General features: G+C 36.0%; 1 protein-coding gene across 2 annotated transcripts in view; it reads left to right on the top strand.

The window, feature by feature from the left end:
• The first annotated feature begins 7239 nt into the window (after positions 1–7239).
• LOC136033636 (unconventional myosin-XIX-like) overlaps positions 7240–19266 on the top strand; it is a 100615-nt gene continuing 88588 nt past the window's right edge. For both annotated transcript variants that reach the window (XM_065714445.1, XM_065714444.1), the window contains exon 1: positions 7240–7350. In XM_065714445.1, the coding sequence (XP_065570517.1) occupies positions 7311–7350 (40 nt within the window). In that variant the 5' untranslated portion in view covers positions 7240–7310. The remainder of the gene's footprint in view (positions 7351–19266) is intronic.

Raw genomic sequence — 19266 nt, 5'->3', positions numbered from 1 at the left:
TGTAGAACTTGTATTTAAGCCATTGGAATCCCATTATTAAGGATAAAATAATAGTTAAATTAAGGTGATGAACTGGTTTCAAGCAGCTTCAATTTTTTCTTTACTTTAAATAAAGAAAGTTTTACTTACAGTCTTTTGAAAATCAAACAGACTGACAGTTGTAAGATAAACACACTGCAGGTTTTGCAAGTTAACCAGTTCATATAAACAATGTTGCCAATTAATATTTAGTCGGCCCAAAATTATCAGTGAATCACCGACCAGCATCTACGACCAAAAAGACATAAGATAATTTATCGATGATTCATTGTCAAACCACCAAGCTACAGCGAGCCGGTAACTGGTACATTACCTTATGGCGTATCAAAACAATGCGTTTGCATTATTTATTATTTAAAATAATTCTTTGGGTGGGGAATTTGTAGTTAATTGGAATTAATTAATCAGCCTGTCGAGAAACACTGATTTACAGTTTAGGCAAGTTCAAAGTAGAGGTAGTTGTATTAGTTTGTCTTTAATTCGAACAAGTCTACTGTATGATTAGATTGTACTTAATTTTATCATTTGCTACTTATGTGCAAGTTTTATCTCTAGTTCACATATTTGCCTTAAGCCGTCCATTTATTTGTCCTTTTTTCTAATTTTTTGAATATTTGGTTTTACTTAATTGTTTATCTTAGTAGTCCTATTGAGTGGCAGCTCTCTTCTTTGTTTCTTCTTCAATTTTATTTTACTGTTTTTGTCATTTCTAGCTTTGTTTACTACCTCATAGAGTAGTCCAGCAGATCAATAGCCGCTCCATAGTATTCAACTTAAATAAAACATAGTCGCTCCACAGACTGCTCCATAGTCCAAACATCTTTAATTTTACCTCTACCAGAAAATTGTATTTGTTAATGGGCTAGCTACAGGCGTATGGTTCCTAGCCCTTATGTGAACAATTTTGTTTTTAATCAATTTTGACCATTAATTTTACCAAGTGCTACTCCAACGACAGTCATAAAAACAAAAAAATAACCATAATGTATGCTGTCTCGTGGAAACTAGAAAAAATGTCATTTTCCCTTCGCCCAAACTCATAGTTCTAATTTCCCTTAACCTCCTCTGCCCCCTCCTTCCAAAAAAGATTTGCTGGAATTCTAACTCGATTCCTGAGCCGTGAGGTAAATTAGAGCATACGTGCCTAATGACGGATCCAGTTTGTCACATTTTATTGAAACCTGTTGACTGTATGTAAGGAGACGTAGTCGCTTGCCTTTAGACTTCTGCCATAAAAGAATAAAAAAAAAACGTGTATTCTGTTATGTGCATCCGAAAACAAACTAACTGATCTAATCTTAAAAGTCCTTAAAGCAAATTCTTATCAAAAGCTCTTGTCTATTAAATAACTAATAATTTTAATCTGACAATGATAGGAAAGATATTATAATCATTTATTACACACTTTAAATAATATGAGAAGTAAGCAATAATTTCAGATTCAGGCTAAGTCAGTCATTTGCACTCACCTCGTAAAAAGTATATCGCTATGCTTTTGCCATATAATAAAGGCTTTTTCTGTTCATCATCCTTTATATAGTTCTTTTTACGCCCTTTTCTTTAATATATTTGTATATAACCATTGTCCAGATTTGTTTTGGAACAAATTTCATTTCTTTATCTGAATTAGGGCTAAATGTATATGTTGAATTATATAGTATGCCATGTTATGTAAAATTAGTCAAAAATATACTGATACATTTTATGTGTCCTTTTGATTTGGAGTTTATCTTAAAGTACCAAAGACAGTGACGATGCAATCTGATTGCTTTAATTGTTTTAATTAGAAACTTAGACAGGGATACAAATATTGAACAATATGGACAAGTCATTAATTCAGTCTTTAACGAAAAAGACCTCTACTCGCAGTTGTACAATTTCTGGTACCAGCAGGCCTTGATCAAATAGGTGTGGGGCCCGATCGGATTTTTTTTTTCAGTACCCTCTTTATTTATTAAATATTTAAATAAAATATATCTGCATAGTAGTTTACATACGTAAATTATTTCGAGTATGTAGAAAATCTCTCTAATATAGGATTGTCCCAATTAAATTCAATAAACTTTAAATGAAGTTTTACGGGTATTAGTCTTTCTTATATCATAAAATATATATTACTATTGTAATAAATGCATTAATATATCTCATCGAGCAATGCAATCTTAAAATAAATAATATTTATTTATTTGAATAATTCATAATTTATCCCTTATCGTCAAAAACAATTTTTTTTTTAATTCAAAATATCTTTTGTTTGTGTTGATGGTAACGTGGGACCCTTTAAAATACGGGGTCCGATAGGTTCCAAACTTGCTTTATCCAGCTTTCACTGATAACTATATGTGTTAAGCCGTATAAACTACCTCTGGTGAAAAATCAAAGATCCCAGCTCCAAGAAAACAATTCTGATCTGATATCTAGTAAAAGTGCTATTGCTGCTTTTCTAAGAAAACTACAGCTGTATAAGAATAATATCAAGCGTCGTGCATTTGAACAGTTTCCTTGTTTGGCCTGTGTTAATAGTGATTTTCAAGATGAAGATCGTGCATTATATGGTGAATATTTGGAAAATATACATGAAGATATGCAAACCCGGGTTGGCGACCTACTCGGGATAGATATACCGATTTGGATTTCAATTCCTTTTGAAGTTAATGTTCCCGAAATAGACATATCTTTGCAAGAGCTTCTCAACGAAATGCAAAGTGATGAAATAATGCATGCAAAATTCAAAGATCGCCAAGTACAATATATGGAAAACAAATGATGTTGCTACAAAGTACCCTTTGCTCTGGGATGAAGCGCAGTTCTACGTTATTGCTTTTCCTACATCTTATCTTGTTGAAGCGGGATTTATTCGTGTTTCTCAAATGTTATCAAAAGATCGTAATAGACTTGACATTGTGAAAAGGGGTGATCTTCGACTATAATTAACATCAATAGAACCAAATATAAATAAACTCGCCGAGAAGAATCAACCACAGGGATTTCATTGAATAAACATGCCTTTTCCTTTTCTTAATCACACACTTAATTTCAACTCCTTTTTTCTCCAGTTTACATAATGCTGAGGTGAATTAAACTGCCTGAGGAGCTCTACATGAGCTTGTGTTGCTTGCCCATGGAAGAAACATTGTAATATTGTAGTTATTATCACAATAATAGTAATAATAATAATTATTATTATTATAGTAGAATAGTTTATTTGTTTTAAATTAGTGTTCATTTAAAAGTAAAGATTAATCGTATACTCTTTCTTTGATAATTAAAACCTTAAAATTTATATTAGGAAGAATAGAAAATTGTTCGTATGTCCAATAGCTATGAAGGGGTCCACTAAGATAAAAAGAAGGGAAAATGGGTCCATGGGTAAAAAAAAGGTTGTGAACCACTGTTCTAGAGTCTAGACTTTCTACAAAGGTTAATCGTGTGGAAAAACTAATCAAGGTCGTTGTGACAAAGCTGGATGCTTATGAATTGAATTAACCGCAACTGCCAAAGCCTATAATTCCCGACTTGCATACTACTATTGTTGTGCGAACCTTCTCCCTATACTCTCGGACCGAATAAAACGACAAGTTGTGATAGATCACATAAATGGTCATGAATCAATCACTGGTATATGTCTTGTACGTGACAAACTGATTATCAATATAGATGAGTCTGTTGCCGAAGATTTCCATTTGTCAGTAACTGAAGCGATAAATGACTCTTCTGTGAAAGTCCAAGCCAAGAAGTTTTACGGCCTTTTGAAGGGAGTTCAAAGTGATTTTGAATTATCTAACCTGATACCCTGCCCTGGGAAATCCACTTGGGTAGAACTTGAATTCTCTGATGCAAAGCCAAGAGCCTAAAGTTATTAAAAACCAGTCTGAAAGATTTATTATTTTTTATGGCTATTATTGATCGTATCCCGAAGGTAATGTAAAAGAAAGCAGGAAAAACAAGCAAGGAAAATCTTCTAGCCTAAGAACACCAGAGATAGCAAAAATCTTGTAGGTAAAAACTTATGCTCAGTACCAAAGTAATAACCAAATGGTCATGGCCCGAAAAAAGACCCAGTCATGGTTGATCATGGTCATGGTCATGGCCCGGCGTCATTCTCAACTATTAAGATTGAAGGCCAATCTGTCGACGTGGTAATGTAGTATAAACATATACCTATAAAACATACACTCAGTACAAAAGAAAAACATAAAATGGGTTAAAGTACACAATAGAAGGTAAACTTAGTTTGCTTTTAATTGCTCGTTTTACTTTATTTTATTATATTAGGTAGTGTTGAGAATACCCCGGGGCTCGCAAAGCTACAACCTGTTTTGTTTCATCATTGAAATCGGCTTCAAGCAAAGAATGGCGAGTTTTTTTCAAGAAACTATTCTCAAGTGGCAGCGATGAAAGGTTCACACGGTTAGGACACGTTTTGTAAATGAAGAATTGCATGTTGCCAAAGATCATCCTTTTCCAATATCCATCTAGGGCCAAAAAAGCAGGTCGTTCTTGAATCAGGCAAGAAGAAGTAGTAAGAACCAGTTTAGAAGAAATTGACCATTCTTGGGAGGGTGCTAAGGCAGAAGCTTCGAATGAATCGGGATGAAGAGGAAGTGTGGGATCATTTCTCGTAAGAAGAGATCCCTCTCTTCTCATATTAAAATACTCTTCCTGCTAAAAAATTTTGAGAAAATTTGAATGAAATATGCTATCCATAAGCGGCTCTCGTCTTTATAAACTTATTCAAAAAATTCGTTTATGCAGCATAATTATAATTTTGTGGCAACATGACAATTGTGTATTTACTTAATAGTTTAGTATCAAATTTTCACTATGTACATCAAATTTGAAATTTTTTTTGGGTAATGAAGTCTATTCTTAAACTTAGCAGAAAAAAATAACATTTCAATTTACATTGTATTTCAATAAAGATTTCGGCTTACTAAAAAGATAATGTTCAGATAAAACTTTTTATTAGAATGTAAGAGTTTTAATGTCTCCTCTGCACCGTGGCACATTTAAGATTGACCAGTTTTCTTTGATTGAAAGTGCTGTTTAATTGTTCCATGTTCTTTCAGCAATATACAATAATATAACCAAGGTTTTTTCGTCCACAACACAACAGATCCTTCGCTAACTCATACTTATTTTAGTTTACCCTCACTAGTCCGGGTCTTCGAAATCAATAAGCTGGAGCGATCGACCAGATCGGTTAAAAGAATCTGAATATAGGTGTATACGTAACACCAAAGCAGTACAAAACCATTCAGATGCACGGTGGGTAAAAACAAAAGGATGCACAGTCAAAGTGGCGTCAATGGGATCGCCCTCAAAAAGACCAATTATAATCTTTATAACAATAAGTCAAACTTCTAATTTGGCTCATTTTTTGCACTGAGTAACTGGGATATTTGCCGAAAAATTTCTCTCTAGTTAAAATTAAATGAAAAAAACTAATTTTTTTAGCTGAAAGTAAGGAGCGACATTAAAACTTAAAACGAACAGAAATTACAAAGAGTCAAACTTTAGCGTAAAGAGCAGGGATTGCAGAGGGGACAACCCATTTCATATACGGAGTAATTTCTGTTCGTTTTAAGTTTTAATGTCCCTCCTTACTTTCAGCTAGAAAAATTAGTTTTTTTTTTATTTAATTCCTGAACGTTTTTGAATTAATGCATGTTTGGTTTTGGCTCTCCGCACATAAATTATTAAAATGAAATTTGTATATTAATTCTTTTTTGGCTAAATGGCTTTCTCTTAGTTTTGATCAGACGATTTTGAGAAATAAGGGATGGAGAAGGAGGCCTAGTTGCCCTCCAATTTTTCGTACTTAAAAAGGCAACTAGAACTTTTAATTTTTAACGAACGTTTTTATTAGTAAAAAATATACGTAACTTAAGAATTAACTTACGTAACAAACTTTCATAACCTTATATTTTTATTATGTATACGAGGGGGTTTGTACCCTCGTTAATACCTCGCTCTTTACACTAAATCGTAAGTTTTGTCCCAATTCTTTAAGAATGACCCCTGAATCAGAAAGGCCGTAGAATAAATAGTTGAAATTACTAAAAATACTTTAGCATAAAGAGCGAGGTATTTATCTCCTCCTAAATACCTCGCTCTTTATGTTGAAGTATTATTAGAACCCCTCATATTTGTAATAATATCTGTTCGTTTTAATTTTCAATGCTACTCCTTCCTTTCATTTGAAAAAAGTTTTCATGTTTATTTTTCATTGTTTTATTATAGTAATGCTAGTAAATCCTGCACCGTTTTCATTGAATTTTCCTTCCCCCATGACAGATTCCTCCAAGGAAAGATCCTCCAACATAGCCCGTCTCCTCAGTCCCACCCCCAAACAAAACAAAATCCCCCTGAAAACGTCTGTACACTTCCCAATAACCATTACTATATGTAAACACTGGTCAAAGTTTGTAACTTGCAACCCCTCCCCCAGGGATTGTGGGGGAGTAAGTCATCCCCAAAGACATAGTTATTATGGTTTTCGACTATGCTGAACAAAATGGCTATCTCAAAATTTTGATCTGTTGACTTTGGGAAAAAATGAGCATGGGAGGGGGCCTAGATGCCCTCCAATTTTTTTGTCACTAAAAAAGGGCACTAGAACTTTTCATTTCCGTTAGAATGAGCCCTCTTGCGACATTCTAGGACCACTTGGTCGATACGATGTCCCCTGGAAAAAAAAACAAACAAATAAACACGCACCCGTGATTTGTCTTCTGGCAAAAAATACAAAATTCCACATTTTTGTAAATAGGAGCTTGAAACTTTTACAGTAGGGTTTCTGATACGCTGAATCTGATGGTGTCATTTTCGTTAAGATCCTACGACTTTTAGGGGGTGTTTCCCCCTATTTTCTTAAATAAGGCAAATTTTCTCAGGCTCTTAACTTTTGATGGGTAAGACTAAACTTGATGAAACTTATATATTTAAAATCAGCATTAAAATGCGATTCTTTTGATGTAGCTATTGATATCAAAATTCAAGTTTTTTTAGTTTTGTTTACTATTGAGCCGGGTCGCTCCTTACTACAGTTGGTTACCACGAACTGTTTGATTTAAAACAAATCCAAAATTTCCTCTTCACAGCTAAAAAATTTGATTAGTGTGGCAAAAACGTCTAAATACGTAAATGGGGATGCTTAGGACTTTCCATTTGGCTAATTGTTTGGTTTCCGTTGCGTATCGCATAGCGACAGCGCACCAAGGCTAAGGCAAAATTTTAATTTTCAAATGCAATGTGTTCTATCCTAATTAATGGATTTGCTAATATCTCAGAGCTACTCTGTACATGCTGGTAAGCAACATCTGCTGAAGCATAGTAGGCCTAGCTTATATTTGTACAGAATTTGTTATTATCCTGACAGCCAGATCGTTGTAGACCTAGGCTACCTTTTTTTCATGTAAAACCAGGGTAGGCTAGCCAACAGAAAAACATTAAGACACTATACGGTAAAATTCTAGTTAATTGACTTCTTGCTATCTCGGAAAGGGCTTAGGTTAGGAAAATGAAGGTTTCAGGGATGGGTCTACAGGCTAAAGTATGTCCCAGGATGGTATTTTAAAGTACCCACCTCCACTCCTTCTCCCTCTAGAGGGCCCTGAAATTTGCCTACATAACAGGTCTATACCTATTGAAATTTTGACAAAACAACATTTTACCTTAATTTTCAGTTACTAGTTGCTTTTTCTCTGCCTTTAGCCTAGTTCTGAAAATGCAATTCCTGTTATTTGAGTAGAATTTTGAGCCATAGGCTATCAATGTTTTTTTTTTTTTTTTCAAAATTTAGGAAATGTATTTTCATATCTTTAAAACCATATAAAATGGAATCAAGCCAAGTTATGAAGCTGAAAACAATTTGTTATACTTCAATTAAGCAAAAGATCTATTTTGTAAGGTTTCACTTTTATAACACACATATTTTTAAAAATCATCAAAGGTCAGAGCCCTTTAGAGCAATAAGGAGTTGAGGTAGTTGCTTCAAAATACCTTCCTGGGACATACTTTAGTCTGTAAATTCATCCCTGAAAGTTTCATTACCCTAACCTAAACCCTTTCTGAGATATCAAGAAGTCAATTAACTAGGATTTTACCCACTATACTACTGTAAGCACAGTCTAGGATAAAATATCACTTAATAGAGGACTCTGTAGACCTGTAGTTGCTGGTCATATTGGTAAATATTTAGGCCTAGTAATAGCCTAGTTGGCGGTCTCCTCTGTGGGAACATACTTGATGAATAAAAGTAGTGCTGAATTTATCTTGTGCTATTTTGAAATAATTTTGTTTCTTTTCTGACTGTTCCCCCACCATTTCATTAGCCCAGGAATAGCTATAGGTCTTAAGCTGTGTTAAAAACTAAAAGAAAACACAAAAATCACAAAATGTTTATTCTATAGTATGCAGTATTTTTCTGTATTCAGGCTAGAGTAAATATATATATATATATTAGCTCCTCTTCAAAAGATTAATTATTAAAACAAAAAGTGATTTGTTATTAGATTTCAAATTTTAGGCTATTTTCTTTTTTAGGCTTAATGTTAAGACTACATTTTTGATAATTCTAGGGTTATTGTGTTGTATATCATGTTCGTGGGTATAGGCAGTATCTTTTCTAGGGGGGGGGGGCATATAAATGATTCCCAAGGTCCTTTGAGTAAAGGTCTTTAGAAATTTGTCACTCTATATTTGCCAAAACTTGTCCTTTAAGGATTTTCTGTGTTCTACTTTTTCCATTATACTACAATAAAATAGACCTACTTCCAATTTCCAGAAAACATTTGTTGGGATCTTTCAGAACAGTGATAAATCTCTTTCTGCAACAATCAGTAGCCCCTCTCACTTGGTATTGTATGATTTATCCCCAGCAATAGAGATGATGAACAATGCACACTGATTCCAAAATGTGGCAGTTCAAAACAGATTGACAATACCCACTTGTTTAAATTAAAATTTAAAACCAAAGTTTACCTTATGAATGCCATAACAATCAATAGACTATAAGAGGATCAAAGTTGCTGAGTATCTCTCCTTCCTGGTAAGATGTTTCAAGTGTCAAGCCTATGCATATTTCCAGCAACTGCAAAAATGAAGCTATTTGTGCAGTCTGCAGTGACCATGGTCATTCAAGCTCCAAAACATCTCCTTGTCAAAGGCCCAAGAAGTGTGCATTGTGCAAATCACAGGATCATCCCTGTTACAGCTTCACATGTCCAGTCACTCAAGAACTTTTAAAGTAAAGTTAAGTCTGCATAATGGCTCAAGCCTTAAGTCTTTTATCATGGAATATCAATGGTAAAGTGGTTGACAAAGGCCCAGTCCTCTCTGAACTTATAAGTACAAATGAAATAATTTTTCTGCAAGAACATTTTTTATCTGATGAAAGGAAATATCTACTCAGCATTTCACAGAATTCTTATCTCTTATTTCACCCTGTGAAAATGAATCAGTGCCATGGCTGACTTTCAGGCAGATTAGCTATCATTTCACAATTTCCCATCAATTTCCTTGAGTCAAATGACCATTTCATTGCTGCTGAATATTTGGGCCATACAAACATACTTTGCCAATTACTACCTGCCAAGTAATTACTGCTTTTTGCAATCAGAGAATAAATTTATAAATGCTTGCAAAAGGCTAGCAAGTTTTGTGAAGAGAGTTTCAAAGTGCCATAATGCTTGAGTTTTCATCACAGGAGACTTTAATTATGACTTAACAGACAATTCATTGGCAAGAACCCAACTCCTTCTGAATTCCCTCCCCCCTTGCTACTCAGTTGCTGCCAAAACAGAAACCTTTATGTTTATTGGTGTCCTGTCAGTGACTTCTAACCTTGATCATTTTATTGCATCTTTCCCCTGTGAAACTGTTAAGGTAATTAGTGATGGCTTTTATTTGGATCACCTTCCAATAAAGTTGAAAATAAATGCTTCATTTAATGCCCCTAAACAGCCAGATAAAAAGTGGTTTTATATAAAAGACTGGAAAAAAGTTAACCATGAGAGGTTTCATCTTGAATGTGATAGAATATTAAATAAAATTAAGGTGCCCTTTCATTTGTTGTGCATGCACTCAGGCCTTAGTGAAAAAGAAATAGCCATCAGACTTACCACCTATCTAGATGAATTAACCATGCATTAAAGTGTGCTGAACCTTCAGCTGTTCTATGCAAGCATGTTAGGAAAGGCTCTCAAGTTCAGGGTTGGTCAAAAAACCTTTTCCTTATTTCTGTGTGCAAGTCTTCTAAAATTTGGCTGAATATTCGGAAGGATTGCAACAAACTGAAGTCTGGAACTGAACTGAACTGAAACTGAAGTAATGGTTTGCAGCTATGTTCTAAATGTTTTTTTTTTGCTAAAGTGTTAAGAAAACATAAGGCTGATCTTATTGAGAAAAATGCTCATAAAATTGCAGAGAATCCTTTGAAACTCTGGAAAAAAATTGAATGCCCTTGTGAACACATTTGTGCAAATAATATTCCTGAGCCTGAGTGGATATATTATTATAAGTGTGAGTTTTTTTCTCCCAATCCTGCTCTTGAATCAAAAGAATTAAGTGTTTGTCTGAAAAAAACACAAACCTTCAACATTTATAAGTAAGCCAAGTGATTTATTGTTTTATTGTAAAAAACTAAAGAAAAAAAATTCCATGGGATTGAAGGAATTACTGCAAGACATTTTGATTATGCAAGTGCTTTTCTTTTTAATCATTTATCTCTACTTTTTCAAATGTCTATTGAAAATGGAGTTGTTCCTTATCCATTTACAGTTGGTCAAATAACCCCTATCCTGAAAAAAGGCAAAAAGGATTTTATTGTGTGTAATTTGTTCTGACCTATAACAGTTTCTTGCACTATTTTTAGATTATTTGAGTCAGTTATTTTGGATGAAATTGTCTCTAAATGTTATGTCCCACCCAACCAGTTTGGTTACTACAAAGGTATGAGCTGGGAGCATGTCCTTTTTGCTTTACTGAATGTTCTTGATTATGCAGAAAGAAGTAGATCCCATATTATCCTCTGTGCTTTAGATGTTGCTCAAGCTTTTGACTCTTCCTTTTTTCCCAAGTTTTATTTGAAGTGTATAAAAGAGGGGTGAAGTCTTGAATAGTAAAGTGTCTTCTGTATATATACCATCACCTTAAGGCGAAGTTAAAGGGGGGATTGTCCCTTTTTGATATTTTGAAAGATGTCTGTCAAGGTGGCCTGTCTAGATCTTGGCCTGTCAAGACGTCTCTTTTTTAATAAATGACACCTGTGATTTTTAAGTGAAGACGCGAGATCAGCCTTGTTGAACTTTTCTCTAGCAAGTACCAGTGCTAATCCTGGCTTAGGCAACCAGGTTTCAGTTGAAGATATAGTTTCCAATTCAAGGTCTGTGTCTCGTTTTTGTTCCTTAGCCTAGAATGTCCCATCCTTGTAATGATTGCTACAGAAAATGTGGAACTGGGTCATTCCAGTGTTCTAAGTGCAATGCATGGTTGCACCCAGCTTGTGCTGGCATCACAAAAAGTAGTCGCCTAAAAAACCCTAAATGGTTATGCGTACAGTGCCGATCAACAATGGTCGTAAATGACGAGATTATTACCAACGATAACCAACCTGAAGTGATCCAACCACCCGAGGTTAAAAAGCCTCACCTTATTTCTATTGAAGAAAATTCAACTAATTCCAAGGATAATCAACTGGAAGTGATCATTCCAATTGGTATTGTTAATTCCCCATCCATACCTCGTGTTTCGAATAATGATAAAAATAGTTCCCCTGGATCGATTGATTCTGCAAAAATTACCACCTACCATCAACCCCAAATTACCCCACAAATTTCTTGCTCCAGTAAAGATGAAGTCACGTGCAATGCAAAAAAGGCTAGTGTGTTTGAGCCCCATACCTGTGAAGATTGCCTAAAAAAAGATGCAGAAATCGTCAATCTCAAGAAACGGATTATTAATCTCGAATTTCTTTATGATAGCTTGTCTGATCTTTACGAGTGCCAGAATAGTAATCTCTTCAAGGACAAAGAAATCAAATTGTTAAAAGTCGGTTTTCAGCTCGCAATTGTTGAAGCTTTACATACTTTAAATTCCCCTACACAGCCCAGAATTCCTCATTTAGCTGATACTTCTGCAAATATTCATTACCAAAATTCTTCGGTTCATCAAGCAAGGGCTAGTGAACTTCCTTCGTCAGAATTTTCTCAAGGGATTAAAAAGGTTACGCAACCTAATCATACTGACCTCGCTTCAACCGAAGATAATTTATTGTTGAAATCCAGTGTTAACGACACATCTTTGAAAAGTGACAATGCAGTTGAACTGACTTGAAGCGGAAATTCTTACACAATGCAATCAAATATTCAAAAAAATGAGCTTAATGATTTTACGCGTAATAAACCTAATGTGTGTTTTAACTTCTTAGATAGTAGATGTATTTCTAATAATTGTAAATATTTACACATTTGTAAATTTTTTGTTTTTAGCCGCTGTACAAATGATCTGTGTAAATACCCCCATGTTGATATTTGTAAAAAGTTTTCAAGTGGAAGGTGCTTTGGCTGTACAAAAGCTCATATTGAATCGCCAATTAAAGGTCGTAGTAGGCTCCACAAAACTGGGCTGCCCAGAAGCCACCTTAATCCTGCTAAATCTACTAAGCATTTTAAGTCGTGTAATTTTGCTCATGTATCATCAGACGCGGGGGGTAGGTTTAAAATCCAACCTTTTTAGGGCAGCGTCGAAGGCACTCACGACCCCCTCCTCCCCTTGGTCAAGTTCCTGTCGACTTTCATTCTTATCCCCCTGCATTCTCAGATCAACAATTAATAAACCCTTCCCGATTACATACTCCCCCCCCCCTTACCCCTTGTTATCTCCTCTCCCTCTCCGTATACAGAAGTCATATTTCCTTCCCCCTTACAGTATGCTGCCCCATACCCTCCCTACTCCGCCGCAAACCAGCAATTTCTTGACGGACATGAATCACTATTCCCACCCAGCCCCCCTTTCCCAGCACCTTACGAAACCCCAGCCCATTCGTTTTATCCCTCGTGCCTACCCTGTAAACGTGACTCAGGTCTGAGACTTTTTCCGTCCAATAATTGTCATATAATAAGTCCTCGTGCTTCGTCCATATCCTTGCCCGTCCCCCCACATCCAAATCCCCAAAGCAAATCCTTCCCTTACCCCTCTTCTCCAAAGCATAATAAAATAAAATTAAAACCCTACCCCCCAGGAAATTCTCAAACCCATCAAGGTTCCCTGTCGCGATTCCTCAGTCGGTTTGATTTTCCTAAGCTGTTAGTTACTAATGCTGAAAGTCTTAATTTTGAAAAGCTTACTGAACTCGAGGTGGTTTCAGAATCACATTTGATAGATATTATAGCTGTTGCTGAAGTTCAATCCCATGACCCAGGGTCCCTACACCTGACAAATTATTCAGAGTTTATTAAACTCCGTCCTTCAGACCACCCACTTGGGAAAAAAGGTGGCGGAGTTCTGTTTTTTACTAAGAGTCACCTTTACCCAAAGGTTATTCAAGTCCCTAACTTATCCGAGTATGATGAAATCCTCTGGCTAAGTGTTAGACCAAAAGTACTCCCTCGTCCATTTAGTATTATTGTAATAGCTGTTTTCTATTACTCCCCAAATCAAAATATCGAGTCAAAACGTAATTTTATCCAGCAATTACAGGCAAGTGCTGATTTTGTTATTTCTAAGTACCCCAATGCTGGCCTTTTTTTAGTTGGCGATGCCAACGACCTTAAAATGGATTCCTTTTGTGCTTCACTTGAAGTAAAGCAAATTGTTAAAACACCGACGACTCGGGGAAATACCTCTCTTGATGTTATTTTAACTAATATGTATAATTTTTACACCCCTCCCTCAACTTTGCCCCCATTAGGTGGGAGTTATCATATTTCCATTCTTTTGTCCCCCTCCTCAACTTTTAAGCATACTTTCTCAAAGACTTATAGCACTTACCGCCCCCTTCAAAATTCTGGTCTTCTTTCTTTTGGTATGTGGCTGAGTACTGAAGATTGGTCCGACATTTATAGCTTACAAAACCTTGATGAGAAAACAGCCACGTTTCATAAAAAGCTAATTGATAAATATCAAATTTGTTTCCCAGAAAAAAGGTTTAAAAGGTGCTCAAGTGACAAACCCTTTATTAATCAAACAATAAAAACACTAATTAGAACCAAATTGAAGCTGTTTAAGAATGGTAAACTCGATCAAGCCAATATATTAAGAAAATCAATTAAAAGAGAAATTCGTAAATTGGCACGATCATACTACAAAAATAAGATCGAAGAATTGTTCACTAATAAGCAAAAAAACTGGTATTCCGAGGTTAAAAAGCTATTTGGCAGGAGTCTTGACCAGATTAATTTCAACTTACCAGAGCCCCCTGATGTTACTGCAAATAGTCTAAATAAATTTCTCGCTTCCATTGTCCAGAGCCTTCCAGCATTGCTAATCCAATTATCAACAGGAGCCCCATCCCCTCTTTTCCCGACTGTTTCCCCGTCTGAGATTGAAAGAAGAATTAATAAACTAAGAAATACAAGTGTTTGTCCTTTGGATATCCCAATTCCTCTTATTAGAGCCTTCGGTGACTTCCTGTCTAAGCCCTGGTCTGTCCTGTTTAACGAAATTACTAAGTCTGGGCAAATTCCAACAATTTGGAAACAGGGTTTTATTACCCCTTTGAAAAAGACAAACGGAAAGCCTGGCTTTGATGGTGTTCGACCTATTACGCTTACTCCTATTTTTTCAAAATTGTATGAAGGATTCCTTGCAGATTTGCTAAAGGAAAAAATCCTACCTCTTACTGACCTGAAACAATTTGGAAACCTAAAATCAACGTCTACTTCCCACTACCTCGTTTCTCTTATTGACCACATCGGGAAAATCCTCGAAAAACCTAATTCCTGGCTAAACTTAATTTCTATTGACCTTCAGAAAGCTTTTGACCTTGTTAACCACAATATTTTAATTGAGAAACTAGAAAGCGAGTTCAATATCGATCCCTTACTGGTAAAATTGGTTGCCTCCTTTTTAACAAATAGATCACAGGTGGTTAAATACCAGAACCATTACTCAAATCCTCTTCCTATCTACAATGGCATACCCCAAGGAACTCTCCTAGGCCCCCTCCTTTTTTCAGTCATGGTTAACAGCCTTGCGAAGGAAGTTCCTGACCGTTGGAAATTTGTTGATGACCTAACGATTGTTGAAAGTTGCTTCAGAAATTTACTAAGTGACCCTATGAGTATTCTCAATGAAATTGGAAGTGAGGCTTTGGACCTAGATATGACCGTAAACCCCTCTAAGTCCATGATAATGCCGATTTGTTTCCTCAAATCCTCGCCCTGTTTTCTTAATCCTATCCCTCCTGAAATTTATGCATCCTCGGTTAAATTACTTGGAGTCACAATTTCTTCAAATTTAAAGTGGGATATCCACGTTAAAGATATTATCCATAAAGCTAATGCGTCTATCGCTCTCCTTAAGCTCCTAAATAAATATAGCGTCCCCCCTTCTCACTCCTTAAGGTTGTACACGTCTTTTGTCCGTCCGCATCTTGAATATGCTTGTCCAGTTTGGCACCCTGGCATCTCCCATGAAGAATCAGACAAAATTGAGTCAATCCAAAAAAGAGCCTTGCGAATAATTTTCAAAGAAGGCAAGGTGCCTTACTCTCTGCTCCTAAAAAAAAGCTAGTTTGGAAACCCTTGAGCGAAGGAGGTTGTCGTTGTGCCTCCGTTTTTCAAAAAATGCAATAACGAACCCTCGGACGGCAAGTATTTTCCCCAAACGTCACTCACCATCCAGATTACGACAGCCTCGAGCTGTGTCTGAGCCTATCCCAGTTTTGTCTCCCATTCGCTGCGTTACTTCCAGATATGAAAAAACCTTTGTCCCCTTCATCACAGAAAAAATAAATAAAATAGCCAACTAGTTTCTCCTCCCCCCTTTTTTTTGTGAGGTGCTTTAGGTCGTTACACTAATTTGCTTGCCTCCCGCTGTTTTGGTTTAGTTTCCCTTTTAATTCATATGTGTTTTTCGTGTGTTTTATGCTTCGTTCTTTTTTTTGTGAGTTTTTGGACTTTTTTTAGTGTCCCTTTTAATTTGTAGATATATATGTTTATTTCTTGTTCATTTCTGTGTTATTATACTTTTTTTTGTCCCCTTTCCTTTTTTTTCTGACTTATATATTTTTTTATTTATTTTTTTTGACTCATAATTTGATTATTTATTATTATTAGCTTTGTGTTTTTTGCTTTGTTTGTTTTATTAGTCGACTCCGAAGTCCGAATTCGGCCCTTTGAGGGCTTGTGATAGTGATTTTTTCGAAATAAATATCATATCTTATCTGCCTTTTTTATGTAATAACTCTGTTTTACATGCCAAAATTCTGTTAATTTTAGTTGTATTCACCATGGATTTAACTTGTCTTTAATAACTTTTGCAGATGACATTTTGAATCTAAGCTATACTTTTAGTGGATGTGAAAACGTGTTTAATCAGCTTTACAATTAATGTAAAGATATTGGGCTTTCTTTCAATGTAGGAAAAAACTGTTGTTGTAGCTTTCAATTTTAAAGAGATAAATGGCCCTATTTTTTTTATCTTTAGCTATTGTTCATGTCCCCCTTTCTCAAAAATTAGTTTTACCTTGGAATGCCTATTGGAAAAAATATGAAAGAAACTGTGAAATTATCTCTTGAAAACTTGAAGAAAAAACTGAGAATTGCTTATGCTTCAATTGTATCTAATATTAAACACCTAGATAAATTAAATCTTGCAAAAATTTATAATAGCCTTGTTGTACATCATCTCCTTTCTCTTTGTCCATTTTGGCAGTTTTTTTAGTGAACATCAGAAACTATCTGTTTGTAGAGTATATTTTTTTTATGCTAAATTTCTTCTCAGTTACCCTCCTTGGACTAGAAATAGTTACTTAATGAATTAATTCCACCAAGTTTTGCCTATATGTGTTATTGATAAAAGGCTACATGATTTTCATTCTTCTATGTTGATAGCATCTCATCCATGGTCAGAATTATTTATTTAACTGCTTCTTGTTGTTGATTTGCATTTATTTGTAGCTTATTTGTTTATGGCACTTGGTATTAACCAAGTGACATATAGCAATTGCAAATTCTGTCAGTCTGTTGGTCCTGGTTTTGCTACTTTAGGCACTTCCAGGTAAGCTAGGACGATTAAATTTGGCAGGCTTATCAGGGACCGGACCAGATTAAATTAGAAATAGTCGTTTTTCCTGATTTGATCATCTGGGGTGGGGGGGGGGGCTGGCTAATTTGGAAAAAATAGAAAAAATGAAGTATTTCTAACTTACATACGGTTGATCAGATCTTAATGAAATTTGATGTTTGGAAGGATATAGTGTCTCAGAGCTGTTATTTTGAATCCTGACTGGATCTGGTGACATTGGGGGGGGGGGGGTTGGGAGGGGGAAACCTAAAATCTTGGAAAACACTTAGAGTGGAGGGATCAGGATGACACTTGGTGGGAAAAATAAGCGCAAGTCCTAGATATATGATTGACATAACCGGAACGGATATGCTCTCGTTGGGGTACTTGGGGGGGGGGGTTAATTCTGAAAAATTAGAAAAAATGAGGCATTTTTAACTTACAAACGGGTGATTGGATCTCAATGAAATTTGACATTTAGAAGGATATCGTGTCTCAAAGCTCTTATTTTAAATCCCAACCAGATGTGGTGACATTGGGGGAGTTTGGGAGGGACCTAAAATCATGGAAAACGCTTAGATTGGAGGGATTGGGATGAAACTTGGTGGGAAAAATAAGCATAAGTCTTAGATACGTGATTGGCATAATTGGAATGGATCCGCTCTATTGGGGGGGGGGTTAATTCTGAAAAATTAGAAAAAATTACGTATTTTTAACTTACGAAGGAGTGATCGGATCTTCATGAAACGTCATATTTAGAAGGACCTCGCAGCTCAGATCTCTTATTTAAAATCTCAACCGGATCCAGCGTCATTGGGGGGGGGGGTGGACTGGAAATCTTAGAAAATACTTAAAGCGGAGAGATCATGATGAAACTGGAGGGGAAGAATAAAAACCTGTCTAGGTGAGAGGTGGGTACAGTGGCGCACTTTCAGGTCAAAGCATCGTAACTTTGGCAAATATTAACATTTTTGGACGATTTTTAAACTGTTGTGCAGTCAGTTTATTATTCTACACTGGTGATTTATTTCACACTTCTTCTTTGAACCAGTTTTTGATGGAGTCATGTCTTCTGACAGCCACTTTTTGCGCCATTGTTGCCGACTAGGCGGGAACTATGGTGCACCCCATCTGGAACAGTGGCGCAATCAAACTGCTAAGATGAATACTTCGTTTAATGAGTAAGGAAGTACAAAATAATGAACTGAAAATACCTAAAAGATGAATACTTCGTATAATGAGTAAGGAAATAAAAAATAATAAACTGAAAATAAAAGAAGAAGGCCCACTAGTTAATATTGTAAGCAGTCAAGTCAATGGGGAAGACCAGTTGCTCCGCCTGTCTTTCTGTGCCACCAGAAATATTCGGAGCAGGTAGCTTCATTTCGACACTCGACTTGCTGAAAGTGTAATTTTCACTGGTCCTGATGAACTTGTAGAAAGGAACCATTCTCTTAATATACATGAGCTCAATGTCAAAGCTGGACTCAGAGAGGACTTTGCCCACGGAGTAAATTTTGTTCTTTTTTATCTCCCCCTCGCAAACAAGAACATAATCTCCAACACGGACTTCATCGTCACACAAAAAATCGTTTTGGTCTTCAAGGCCACAGTGGAGGCTTTCATCACTATCACAGCTACTATTGCCTTTTGTGGCAGAGTTACCAAAGTCATCATCAGACGGAGAATCAGAAAACAGGGTCTTTACATGACTGTTTCTCTTGAAATTGCGGTCAAATTTAGCAAAGTATCCAACAGCACTGCCCTTTTTCTTAGGTTGGATATCCTGTTTTTTTGGCACTGGCTTTTGGACAACGGCTTTCTTTGTCTTGGGGTTAATCTTAGAAGTCTTGGCCTTTTTCTTTTTCCTCCCTTTCCATGAATTCTTTCTCTAAAGCATCTTTCACTGGGGTATCCGTGGCAATGATGGTTTTCTTCCTCTTCCGAGCTCCTTCTGGCAGCTTCCTGGGGGGCGCTCTTGGGTAGGGCCTTACAGCT

Source organism: Artemia franciscana, chromosome 12 (assembly GCF_032884065.1).
Source record: "Artemia franciscana chromosome 12, ASM3288406v1, whole genome shotgun sequence".
Lineage (NCBI taxonomy): Eukaryota > Metazoa > Arthropoda > Branchiopoda > Anostraca > Artemiidae > Artemia > Artemia franciscana.
The sequence above is the reverse complement of the archived record's forward strand: the minus strand, read 5'-3'. Positions and strand labels throughout refer to the sequence as shown.